At 49.1% G+C, this 13,632-nt stretch overlaps 1 protein-coding gene across 1 annotated transcript; it reads right to left on the reverse strand.

Annotated features, from left to right (window-relative positions):
• Nucleotides 1-8,852: 8,852 nt before the first annotated feature.
• Nucleotides 8,853-12,799, reverse strand: LOC119036268 (sperm acrosome membrane-associated protein 3-like). The gene is made up of 4 exons (XM_053657334.1): nucleotides 12,562-12,799; nucleotides 11,608-11,766; nucleotides 11,119-11,197; nucleotides 8,853-8,919 (listed from the first exon to the last, which is right to left on the reverse strand). Exons 1-4 carry the CDS (start codon nucleotides 12,731-12,733, stop codon nucleotides 8,853-8,855), a joined length of 477 nt encoding a protein of 158 aa, XP_053513309.1. The 5' UTR covers nucleotides 12,734-12,799.
• Nucleotides 12,800-13,632: the final 833 nt, after the last annotated feature.

Raw genomic sequence — 13,632 nt, forward strand, 5'->3', positions numbered from 1 at the left:
AGCCTTTCCTCCCCTTTACAGATTCTAGAGGCCACCCACCTTCCTCCGCTCATGGCTTCTTCCTCTTCTGTCAAAGCCAGCAATGGCAGGTCAAATCCCTCTCACATCATATAACAATGTCCTGTAGTCATATCTCCCTCTAACTCAGATCCTCTCCTGCTTCCCTCTTCCATTTGTCAAGGACCTTGCCATTAGACTATGCCCACCCGATAATCCAGGGCATCTCAAGGTTATTAACTTCATCACATTCAAAGTCTATTTTACCATATGAAGTAACATTCACGGGTTCCCGAATTAGGGTGTGGACATCTTTGGGAACCATTATTCCCCTACCACAGGCTCTTTGGATCCTCTAGCCTATTGTTCTCATTTTCCAAATGGGCAGCCCCAAAAGGGAGAAAAGAGACTTGCCTGGGGTCACCCAGTAAGTTAGTGGCAGTGCCAGGGTATATCCCCATGCTCCCCAGCTTGCAGTTCCATTTGTAAATCCACTTAAAGCGAGAAGGACTGACAGCAATCATTGTTCCAGACTTTGCCAGAGCCCAGAAGTCTGTCTCCTGAGACAAACTCACTTCTCATGACACCAGGCTGGAAAGAGCAGGGAGTGTCCTCAGAGGCTCCCGTCAGGGACAGGAACCAAATAAAATGTCTATTCAGTGAGTCTGGAGACTATTGGGTGCTCTGCCTTATTCCAGTTTAGGAGTTTCACACATTTTGAATATATTTTATTGATTATGCTATTACAGTTGTCCCATTTCCCCCCCCCCTTTATTCCCCTCTGCCCTGTACACCCCCCTCCCACATGCATTTCCCAACTTTAGTTCAAGTGTACGGGTTGCACATATAAGTGCTTTGGCTTCTACATTTCCTATACCATTCTTAATCTCCCCCTGTCTGTTTTCTACCTACCATTTATGCTACTTATTCTCCATTCCTTTTCTCCCTCTCTCCCCCTCCCACTCCCCCACTGATAACCCTCCATGTGTTCTCATTTCTATGATTCTGTTACTGTACTACTTGTTTGCTTAGTTTGTTTTTTGTTTTTTTAGATTCAGTTGTTAATAGCTATGAGTTTGTTGTCATTTTGCTGTTCATATTTTTGTCTTATTTTTCTTAGATATGTTCCTTTAACAGTTCCTATAATAAGGGCTGGGTGACAATGAACTCCTTTAACTTGACCTTATCTGGGAAGCACTTTATCTGTCCTTCTACTATAAATGATAGCTTTGCTGAATAGAGTAATCACACATGTAGGGCCTTGCCTTTCATGACTTGGAATACTTCTTTCCAGCCCCTTCTTGCCTGTAAGGTTTCTTTTGAGAAATCAGCTGATAGTCTTATGGGAACTTCTTTGTGGGTAATTGTCTCCTTTTCTCTTGCTGCTTTTTTTTTTCTCTTTTCTTTATTTTTTTTTCTTTTTTTTATTTATTTTTTATTTTTTTATTGATTATGCTGTTACAGTTGTTCTATTCCCCCTTTATTCCCCTCCACCCTACCCCTCATCCCCACCATTACCCCCCCTTTAGTTTATGACCATGTGTCTCAAGTCCTTTAGATTCTATATTTCCCAAGCTATTCTTGCCCCCCCATCTATTTTCTATCTACTGTCTATGCTACTTGTTTTCTGTACCTTCTCCCCCCTTCTCCTCCTCCCACTCCCCTGTTGCTAACCCTCCTTGAGATCTTCATTTCTATGTTTCCACTCCTGATCTAGCTGTCCTTTTAGTTTGCTTTCATTTTAGGTGTGGTTGTTAATAACTGTGAGTTTGTTGTCCTTTCACTGTTCATGTTTCTTTAACTTCTTTTTCTTAGATAAGTCCCTTTAACATTTCATATAATAAGGGCTTGGTGATGATGAACTCCTTGAATTTGAACTTATCTGAGAAGCGCTTTATCTGTCCTTCCATTTTAAATGAAAGTTTTGCTGGATAGAGCAATCTTGGTTGTAGGTGTTTGGATTTCATGACTTGGAATACCTCTTTCCAGCCCCTTCTTGCCTGTAAGGTCTCTTTTGAGAAATCAGCTGACAGTCTGATGGGGACTCCTTTGTAGGTGACTGTCCCCTTAGCTCTTGCTGCTTCTAGGATTCTCTCCTTCATTTTAATCTTGGCTAATGTAATTACGATGTGCCTTGGTGTGTTCCTTCTTGGGTCCAACTTCTTTGGGACTCTCTGAGCTTCCTGGATTTCCTGGAAGTCTATTTCCTTTGCCAGATTGGGGAAATTCTCCTTTATTATTTGTTCAAATAAGTTTTCCACTGGTGGCTGTGCCTTTCCCCCTTCTGGTACCCCTATAATTCGGATGTTGGAGCGTTTAAAGATGTCCTGGAGGTTCCTAAGACTCTCCTCATTTCTTTGAATTCTTACTTCTTCACTCTTTTCTGTTTGGCCATTATTTGCTTTCTTCTGGTCCACTCCATTGATTTGAGACCCAGTTTCCTTTTCATTGCTATTGGTGTCCTGTGCAATTCCATTCATTTCAATTAGTTTCGCCTTCATATATTTGTCTAATTTGTCGGTATAATCAACCAGTTCTGTGAGGATCCTGATCACCAATGTTTTAAACTGTGCGTCTGTGAGTTTTGCTATTTCTTCATCGCTTAGATCTATTGGCTCTGGGGCTCTGAGATCCTCCTGCGCCATTCTTGGTCTGTTCGGGCCCTTTAAGTGTGAGAAGCGGCGCCTTAGATTCCCAGGTCGCTGGGTTGTGACGCTGTATGTGGGGGCGTGGCCAGAGCGGGGAAATGGCGACCCCCTCTGCCGCTTCTCACAGCTGGGTGCGGAGGAACAGTGCCTGAGGTGGTTCACCTGGGCCGGGCCACTCAGAGTCGCTGGGTTATGACGCTGTATGTGGAGGTGGGGTCAGAGCAGGGAAATGGCAGAGCCCTCCACTGCCGCTTGCCGTGGTGGGGACCGAGTCCTCCTGTGCAACCCTGCTCCGCCAGCCGCTGGTTTCGCCCCTTACCAGTCAGGCTGAAGAATTTGTTGTTAACGGACTCCCAAAAAGTTCAATTTTCCGTGTTCTGGCTGTGTTTTCTGTTGCTAATATTTAGTTTTCTCTAATCTTGGTTGTGTGAGAAGGCACGGCACATCCACCTATGCCTCCATCTTGGCGGAAGTCCTCTCTGCTGGTTTTCAGTCACTTCCCCAGCTACCCACAATGAAATTGGACCCTTCTGATGCTGATTCCCAGGTGAGTAGGTTTGTGTACGTTCTGGGACCTTGTGGGTCTCCCCAAGGAACTCTCCTGTTGGGGGCTTTGAGGCTTTATTTCTTGGAACTGGAACCCTCAGTTGCAGTCTGTCTCACTCCCCAGTTGTTCCTCCGGGTTTATCCGCATGCAAATGTGGGACCACCCTGTCTGCCAAATGCCACCTCACCCAGTCCTCCAGCTGTTGCCTTGCTGAGAGTCCTCTCCAGCCGGCTGCCTGTCTCTACCACTCTTACCAGTCTGGATGAATATTTCTTCTTTAACTCCTTGGTTGTCAGACTTCCATACAGTTCAATTTTCTGGTAGTTATGGTTGTTTTTGTCTTTAAATTTGTTGTTGCCCTTCTTTTGGTTGTGTGAGGAGGTACAGTGTGTCTACATATGCCTCCATGTTGGCCAGAAGTCCTCTTTCAAGTTTCAAACATTTAAAAAAAACCTATAGATTAAGTTGCAATTCAAACTGCTTTGTTGGATTTCTGGCTTCCCCTTCAAAACAAACAACCAACATCAGATCACTCTGAGATGAAGCAAAAACTACTCCAATGGGTTTGGATTGCCTCTGGCCTCACATATGCACCAGCTCTTTCCAATAGGGGGGTTCTGGCTTTTTTCATGTTGGAACAGGTCTACAAACTTGACCTGTTCAAAGGGGGAAAAGGCAGGAAATTCAAGACAGCAAATCAATTGCCAGATATTGATTATTATTGATTGGTTCTTAACCAAAGACAGAGTTGTCTCCTAAACTCCTGGGAGTGGGGATAGGAGTTCTTACCTTCATTTCAAACAAGTAACCACGTATGTGATCATTTCCTTAGTGGAGACTTGGAGGAGGTTGGTAGACAGAGGAGACATAGGGATATGTCACATTTTCAAGACTGACCCAAACGATGACATCAAGACCAGGGGTCTGGAACAATCACAAGCCCAAACCATAAGGTTGGATTATCAGTGACCTCAGAGGGTGAGATCAATCAATGAATCAATCAGTCAATAAAATAATGGCACATGGAGTTTGCCACAGTTAGGGAGAGAGAAAGGACCAAGCATTTCTGTGAGTAGTCAACCCAAGATGAAGCTGACTGCTCACATGCCATTGCTTTGTTATTTTGGCAGAGAAAGGCCAGAGTTTTATTTTCCCCTTTTCAGCTTGCAGCTGTTTTTATAAGAGTCTTTACCATAAGCACACCTAGTAAGAAAGGGTCCACACCAGATGTCTACCAAAAGGTGGTTGGTGAGCTGGGAAAAAGGAAGTCAGAGATAAGCCCAGCCCACAGGTATGCCCTAGGTGGGTAGCTCTTCTCTCAGGTAAAGTTCACTTGCTCACCTCCATCTGCCTGAGCCCAGAGACAGACCTGGGAGTTCTTCACCCACAAGCACAGAGATTTTGTTTCAATTCTGAGAACTGAACTCAGGGCATAGGTAAGGGTCTCCATAAAGTGCCCATGAACATGTTCCCCAGTTCAGGGAAGCAAGGGAGGCTCAAGAGGCCAGGGATTTGTTTCCTCCAGGGGTGTGTCACCAGCTCAGATCCAGGCGTAGCCAGGCAGACCCGAAGCCACACAGATCAAGCTTCCAGGTATAGCTGGGAAGGCATCAGGTACATGAAGGAAGGGGAGACACAAGAAGAACACATGTTTGCCATTCATTTCACTCCTACTGATCATCTACCTATTATGTGCTGGACACCTGCCCTCAAGGAATTGATCCCCTGAGCAGGGAATATTGACAGATAAAGAGGTGACTAGTAAAAATGAATAAAAGTTTTGTAGAAGGAGAGTGAGAGAGCAGAATATGTAAAGCCTGGGGGACAGGAGTCACAGACAAGGCACCATTCAGGGACTTCAGAGAGATCCAGGGGATGCAAGCATAGGAGCCAAAAAGGAGTGTCCAAAATTACCTGTGAGAGACAGGTGCCAGAGGATGAAGGGCCATGTTCCCACACATGGGGGTGTAAACAGCTAAAGTCCTCCAAGTTCCTGCCTCTGAGCTCCAAGTGTCTAGGAAGATACTTCCGAAGCCAAGGGTTGACTAATTTGGCCAATAGCTTCTCCCCACTCATTGAAGATTCCTGGCACAAGGAATCAGTTTGTGCCTGCATTTGTATTTTCTGAAGGCCTGGAGGTTGAGTGTATTTGGGGCCATGAGGTTGCTGGGGACCCTAAAACAGTTCAATGGAAACCACCTAGGCTGAGAACAGGGGAGAGGAGGAGAGTGTTTTACTAATGAAACTTAGCTTTCAGTGAGACCTACACTCACAGGTTTTGCAGGAGCAATGGGTTGGCAAAGACTTGGGATAGAGAGTAGAAAACTGTATTTCTAACCTATTTCAGTTATAAATTGACCATAAAACTTTGGACAATTTAGTCCGTTCCTCTGGGCCCAAGTTTCCCCCTCTATAAAAGGTGAGGGGGTGGAAATGGACAGAAAATCTCTTTGGTGCATCCCAACACTAACAGTCTATGAGTCTAAGTTGAGAATGGTGTCCAGTATCTGAGCAAACATTTAACTGGCTGCTTAGAAATCTCTGTTTCCCATGTATATGATGGACATGATGGTGCCTAGTTTTCAGAGTTATTATGACATCAGATACATTAAGTTATATACTTTCTATTTTTTCTTCTTTCTTCCTGTAAAACATTATCCTTGACCTTGTTTGGATTAAAAATAAGGTGACAACTATGAACTTTCTCCCCAGAAAACAATGCACATGGTCACATACATAGACATAAAATTGCACACCATTTGAAGAGGGTCATGGAGCCCCAGAACCTGTCTGTGGGCCCTGAGATGCACGGATGCTGGGAGAGCCACCCTGGTGCCACAGGAGTGTTGACTCTCCTCCAGGAGAACCCACCACAGCACCACAGGAGCAGCCAGGTTGCTTCTCCTATCATGTCATAGTGACTCTGCCATGTTCCCACTTATAGGAGGGAGGGAAAAGACAGACAGGATATGACCAATTCTGAGTTTTCACTCACGTAATTTTTTAAACTGTTGGCACCTGCTGCAGTGTGTGCAATAGCATGGCAAAATGAATGAATGAGCAGAAACTGGACATGAACAGAGAACCTAGGAGCTGTGGTTTCACAAAATTATCTCATGCATATGGTGAGTTGGAGGGCTGAGGAGACCAGCAGTTGGAGAAGGTTAAGTGCAACCTCATTTTGCAAACATCCCTGTGGCCTGGTTCCTGAGGAATGAGACACCACTGAGGCCAGGGCACCAGAAAATGCACATAGGAAGTCCTCTGGATGCTGCTGTGCCCTAGGCTTGAACCATTGCTGAAATCTCACTCATTTCTGAGCAGAGCTGCCATGATGCTTTTTGTTTATAAACAAAAACGCCTCCTGATAATGACCTTGGAATGGAAAATTTGGAGTCCAGCCTCCTTGAAGCTGCTCTCCACACCATGACTCTAAGGAAATGGCTCACTTGCCTAATATCATAATTATGGGCCATTTGTCTTTAGTGTAATTCAGACGTCATGTCATGCCCTCCTTTCAAATGAAATTACATCCAAATTAAAGAGGCCCAACACCAAGTGATTGGTGGGCAACAGACAATATCCAGCTCAACCCACCTTAGAGCACACTCAGCTCACCCCAGCATTCAGGGCACACTCCCTGGATACATGGCTTCCATCCCTACCTTCTCCTGGTCAACCACCCACCCCAGGTCCCCAGGACATCTTGTCCAGGCCTGACCCCTGCCCAGCACCACTAGAGGGGCTCTGAGGTTGTCATGTCAGCCCAGAGCCTCCAAGTCCTTTGGACAACTCTACCTGTGATTCCAAAGACCTCATTCCACCTGCTCCTGGGCAAATGGGACCTAGTGGAGCCATCAGGTGGTCACAGGTAACTGAAGTCCAACATGAAGTCAAAGTAGAGGGTACAAATTGTACAGTGATGGTGGGTCATGAGACTCTGCCCAGGTGAGAGAGAAGACTGCAGGTGACCCAAACAGCCACCTCTCAGTGATTAAGAGCACACATAGGATTATTCTGACCTGGGTGCAAACATATCTGCTGAGCCTATTTCCTCATCTGTAGGATGGGGATTAAAATGGTACCTCTACCACAGTTATTGTTCTAGGGTCTAAGTTACATAAGGCATAGCACATGGCAGGCACACATGTTTGCTTTAATATTAAATAGACATATCTCCCTACCTATGACTTGGTGAGAATGAATCCGTTAGGAGTTCACCCCCCTCCAACCCCCAACTGCAGCAAGAAGCTGGTCCCTCGTCACTGTCCATTGTGTGAGCAGCCCTCAGGTTGTCTCATCACCTTGACTTCAAGGCAAGAGCTCCACTGGGCTGCAGGACCAAAAGCTGGTGAGGGACACAGTGGGTATGGGAGTGGCCTGACACTGACCAGCACTGGAAGGAAACTGGCCTGCCTCACCAACTGTGGACACTCAGCCACCCCTCTGGTGTGACCAGGGGCATTTGGAGATGGTGGGTTAATGGGGAGGGGTGGTCAACCTCACAGCCCCTCTTCTTCCTGGGTGTCACCGACCATACCTCAGTCAGCAGTTCAGTACTTGCAGGGTTCTCTCAGGCCTGGATCTGCAATGAACTCAGGGCTCAGCCTCTTGGACATCACCTCAGTGCTGCTCTTGCTACCACACTCACAATGATCCTGGGCCTCTGCCCCCTTCCTCTTCACACTCAGTCCCTCCCAAGGGACCTGGGCGCTGAGCTGCAGGTCAGTGGGAGCTGGTGCTGCTGCCTCTGAGCTTCCCACACACTGAGGCAGGTGGAGAACGCCCGCTGGCTGCCTGGGAGCTGCCCCGGCCCTACACCCCACATTCCAGCCTCCGAGTAGTGGGCAGCAGGACAAATGGTGGCTTCCTTACCCAGGAATGTGACGGCCATCATCAGTGTCAGTGGCACCTGAATGTCCTGCTGCTAGATGACACAGGACAGCAGGGTGAGAGTTCCAGCCCAAGTCCCCTGTGGTTGTACCCAGTCACCGGGCAGCACCCCTTGACAGCTGACAGGGTGTGAGCAGTGACCAGCCAGAGGGACAAGGCACTGTGGCCACCTTCTGGGACCAGAGTCGCAGAAAGTAAGAGTCCTCTCAGATAAGCCAGAGGTGCAGACACCAAGCTCAGGAAGATTGCCACATAAAACGTGGCACACCCGGCTAAGTGTGAATTTCAGGTACACAACAAATCATTTTCAATGAAAATATGGGACCTACTCAGTGTAAAATTTATTTGTTGTGTATCCAAAATTCAAATATAACTCAGGCATCCTGTTTTTGTTATCCTTGTTTACTTTTTGTTGTTTGCTTGTTTTGCTAAACCTGGCAAACCTACATTTGGGTAAAGAATCTAGGAAACTCTTCCAGGTGTGCTGAAGGGAGTCATAGAACCCCCACCCACCCCTGCCCCCAGGAATGGAGGCCCACCTTCCATGGAAGGCGTTTTGGAGCCTACCTGGGGCCCTACTAGGTAGACAGGTGAGGAAACCCTGAGAGGCTCGGGCTCCAACAAGCCACCTGAAAACACAGTGATGGCTGAGAAACACACTTATGTCAAACAATTCTTTATTAGTTGGCTTGTCTTCCTGCCTGGGGCAGGACCCAAACCACATCTTCCCGCCAGCAGGGCCTGGCCTGGTCCATCCAGACAGGACCCTAGAAGTCACAGCCATCCACCCAGTCACTGAGGTCCTGGCCCTGGCAGTGATGCCTCCAGGCCTCCCTGAGGATTCAGAGTGGGGAGAGGAGAAGCCAATCAGCTGCAGCTTTCAGTCCCTGCTCAGAGAAGAGCAGGAAGGAGGCTGGAGCTCTAAACCAGAAGTGAGGAGAGCAAAGGGGTTAGCAAGAAAAAGGGAGAACAGGAAACTGTGTCACATAGCAAAGAACCACCTAGAAGAAGTTAGAAAGGAACAGAATGGCCCTCAACAACGATCATCTACAAAGCCTCCTATTTCCCCAGTGGGGTGACAGAGTAATGTGTTCCAGTTCACTCAGGGATCAGTGTGAACGCCTGAGTTCTGGGGCCCAGTCTGATGCTCTTTTCTTACATCGTGCTGCCTCTGCAGACATGATGCTCCCTTTACATGACACATCACCCTGGCACATCCATCCCCCATTCACCTGTCCCCACCCTCCCTCCCAAGCCCTGTAAGGTAGATGGGGCAGATACTTTGTTCCCTGTATTCCACATGAAAAACTGAGACTGGGATACAAATCTACTTGCCCAAGTGTGACAGCTAGTGAACAACACACCTGAACCCACACCCAGTTCTCCTGGGTCTTTCAACTGTTGGTGACTATAGTTTATAGACTCAGGGCTGTAACTTGTTCCAGCGTCATGCTGGCATCATGAGAAAGATAAGTGAGATCCTGGGGCTGTGGGGACCCTTGGTCCCAGTTCCCAAGGTTCCAAATTTGATAACTAATGCTATCCCTGATGGCAATGTCAAAGGGCCCAGTGACCAGGATTGTCCCTAAGGAACCTCTGTTGCTTTATCAAACCAGCATGTTCTACTGGGTTCTCTTCTCTTCCTTTAGACTGTGAGCCCCTTGAGGGCAAGGACTTGGGTCTCAGCCATCTGCTCACCCAGCACCCAGCACAGAGCACTTCTCCCTGTGTGCACGTGGAGGGGTAACCTGCACGCTTTCCACCCTCTGGGACCACTTCCCATCAGCCTTGTCCACCTCTAAGAAAGTACACATGCCACGAGTTCACTCCAGAGTACAAAAGAGTAGTTGTTAGATTTACCCAAAAGGACCAGTGTTGTCCATCCCAGGGCAGGGGGCACCCTCAAGGCCTCAAGTCCTGGGATTCCTGCTGAGCCGGGTTCACACTTCCTGATCTGACTGACACACATGTACCACGTCCTGCACTGCCTGCCTCCCTCCACATCCAGTTCCTAGGGCTTCACCTGCTCTCAAACCTCGTATCTCCAAAGCTGAGGGCACTGTCGAGGCCCATCTCAGGCCTTCTCTGTATTCACAGCCATGTCCACCTCCTCTCCCTCCCTGACCATAGAGCCCCTGTCCCTAGGCCTCCCCACAGGTCTTCATTCCCAGCCCTTCTGCTGTCCATGCCCTGGGGAACCATCCTCATCCCGACCTCTCAGCATTCACCTCGGCTCCTGTGAAGGCTCCTACACTGCCCCCCCCTGCCTCTAGTCCCTCCCTAGACAACTCCTGCCTTCTAGTCACTTCACCAGCCTTGTCACTGTCCCATCTTTTTGTGGATCTGGTGGCACCAGTCACCTGGAGTGTCTTACCATCCACACATGCTGCCCCGGATGATCTCACTTCCAGAAATGAGAGGAAAGGCGGCTGCAGACTCTAAGTGCAGCTCCCACCAGAAGAGCTTGGTGGGCTATGGGGCCGCTGCCTGGAGGACCCTTTGTGAACCAGAGGTCTAGTCTGGTGCCCCACTGATGCAAATTTCACTCCCCAGCCCAGAAGGAGGGCTGCCCATTGTGTGGTAAAGATGCAGGAAAGACAAAGGCTGACAAGGGGAGGCTCTGGAGAGCCCACCCTGCTTCCAGTAGGAGATTAAGTATTTCATCTATTGTGCACCATGGCTTTTCATAAAAGTTAGCTCGACAAAGATGCCACAGATGAAAAACAAACAAATAAGGTTTGCTGGACACAGATCTAGTGGGCCTGGAGGCAGACATCCTGACAGAGGCAGAGCCTGGGAGAGCCCGGCCTGGCACCACGACCCCCAGTGAGGGGCTTATCCTCCCTGAAACTCTGGGTGTTGTCTGTAAACTCTTCAGGGTTAGAAATTCCTGTCACTGGAAGGTGGGCAGATGAGACTGAGATTCATGGAATGGTGCCTGGGACACAGGGGGCAGTCACAAAAGGTGAGTTCCCTCCGATGTCCCCCTAGTCCTGGCCACCTCCCCTTGGGGGATCCAGCCCAGTTACTCACCAGCTGCTCAGACCCTGGGTCTCTTGACTTATCTTCATGGCACACACAACACTGTCCTTGAGGTTGGAATTCAACAAGTCTATGGTGTGAGGCGGAGAAACACGTTGAGGGAGCAGAGTCAGAGCTGGTCATACATGAAGAATTAGTCTGTGTGTCTGTTTCTCCCCTTAAACACACACAAACACCCTTCCATCCTAAGCCCAGCCCTGTCTCCTGACCCCTCTAGAAGCATGCGTCTGGCTCTATTACTTTTGTCTTTTATCAGAAGTTATTCCCTCTCTATTTCCTTAGGTCTCAGAACAGCCTCTCACCTGGGACACTAAATCTAATTCATGAAGGATCCACCCTCAACATTTGCTTCATCCCACTCTCCTTGGTAGGACCAGCAGGATGTAAGGAAGTCCCCACCCAGAGATAAAGGCAAGAGGAGCAAACAAAATAGGAAAGAAGCAAAGGCTGGTGCAGGGCCCTGGCTTAGGCCCAGCCTACCGGTGCAGTACATGTGGCAGCGATTTGGGCCTTTCTGCTTGATATTTCTGCACCACTTCCGGCTGCTGATCTGGAAGATGCCATTGTTGGTACTTCCATCAGGTTCATGGTCCACAAGTTCTGTATCGAAGCCACTTGTGTAATAAGCTAGACAGATCCCTACATAGGGTGGAGACACAGGCCTTTGGGTCACATGGTCAAGGCCAACCCTGACCAGCTCACAGTACAGGTCCCACCTGTTAGCTCCTTTGAGCCTCAACATCTGCTTTGAGGTGGTCAAGGCACATGCCCTCCCTCATACTTGGCAGGCCAATCCACTGAGGCTCTAAGGGACAAACTGACTTACTCAAGGTTACAGACAGCTCCCAAATAGCAACAGTCAAGCCTGGACTTCAGGCCTGCTGCTCCTGGGCCAGCAATCCTCCCATTATCTCACTATTCTGCACTTAGTGAAGCCCCCAAAAATGTCTGGAATGACTGACAACTAAATCTTTCAAGGCAAGATTAAGATTATGCAGGCAGAACCTGCAGAGGGGGCTAGAACGAGGGGAAAATGGGTCCACGTGGGGCTCTACTTCACCCCAAACTGCCAGAGCTTGGAAAGTTCTGTAGTACTGGGTTCCTCAGTTTGCCCTAGGCATCCATGGGAATGCGTGACCATCACACCAAGACAAAGATTAGGGGACTAAACTGTTCTGTTCCTTTGAATCCTGACATTAACTGTTGAGGAAATGAAGGGCGATTCTGATTTGGCTGCCTGATGCCTGCCTGCTACATATTCCATCAGTACTGGGTGTTCCCTGCCTGTGACCTTATGTGGCCCTAGTTTACAAATGGGAACTGAGATTCAGAAAGCTCTTGAGGCCACACCTCTTGAGTGCAGGGGAGTGGGGACAGGAGGAAGGGGAAATAGGTGATGGGAGGGGCAGGGCCAACCAGGAAGAGGGTACTCACAGTCAGCCAGGCTGTAGCCCTCATATCCCTCCAGGCCCAAAATCTGCAGCACTCTGAACAGCTCACAGCGACTGTAGATCTTGGCTTGGCCAGGGACAAGCAGACAGCTTATCAGAGAGGCAAAGGCCAGCCACAGGACCCCAGGTGGGCACCGCTGCCGCCTGGCTTCCATGCAGGCGGCCGAGGTGGAGCCCTCACCACACTGGCTTGCAGCTGGGCTTTGGGATGGCAGGCAGCTCAGCAGTCCTGGTCGTCCTCTCAGGAAGTCCACACTTTAGGAGGATGGGGGTGAAAACCCTGAGAAAGGGGAAGGGCTGCAACCCTGCCATCCAGCCCCTGCAGCCTTGATGGAGCCTGGGCCACACTCCCCAAGATCCAGGAGAGGGTTTCCTAAGGGCAGCGGCTCTCCCTCCCACCCTGCTTTACTCTAGAAGCTGAGGGAAGAGGCGGGGACATGGGGGAGAAGACAAACACACCTTGAGCACCACCCTACATGCCAGGCATTACTGAATCCTGAGGCCCAAGATCTCACAACTAGTAAGGGGCAAAGCTCCGGTGGAGACCAAAATTTATGTGAATCCAATGGGCACAAGTGGATGTTCCCAGAGGGGATCAGCCGAGCATTGTCACGGGTGTGAAACGATCTCTAATCCCAATTGCACAGGAAATTCTCTTTCCAGCACGAAGCCTCCCTCTCCTAGCCTGACTAAAAGGAGATTCCCCAGAACACTGTCCTCTGTAGCCCTCTGATGAATACTCTTCTTTCTCCCACCCGTACAGGTCCCCTGGGTGGCAGTGGAACTCTCCTCCATACCCGCTGCCCCTTCTAAACCCTCACCTTGCAAAAGGCCCTCCTGCCTTGACGCTCAACCCACGTGGTTTGCCCCCCAGGCCCCTCCTCTCTGGCTCTGGAAGCCAGTTTCCAGTATCACAAAAAAACATTCACATCTAGTTATGGCCCCCTCCTCCACTCTGACTCACCAGCCCCTCCCATGGCCTTATCACCCCTGCATTCATCATCACCCCAATATTCCCCGACTCTGCCACCTCCCAGTCTCCCCCTAACCACCA

The sequence above is a fragment of the Artibeus jamaicensis genome, unplaced genomic scaffold (genome assembly GCF_021234435.1).
Source record: "Artibeus jamaicensis isolate MK-2021 breed Jamaican fruit bat unplaced genomic scaffold, CSHL_Jam_final contig_1998, whole genome shotgun sequence".
Taxonomy (NCBI): Eukaryota; Metazoa; Chordata; class Mammalia; order Chiroptera; family Phyllostomidae; genus Artibeus; species Artibeus jamaicensis.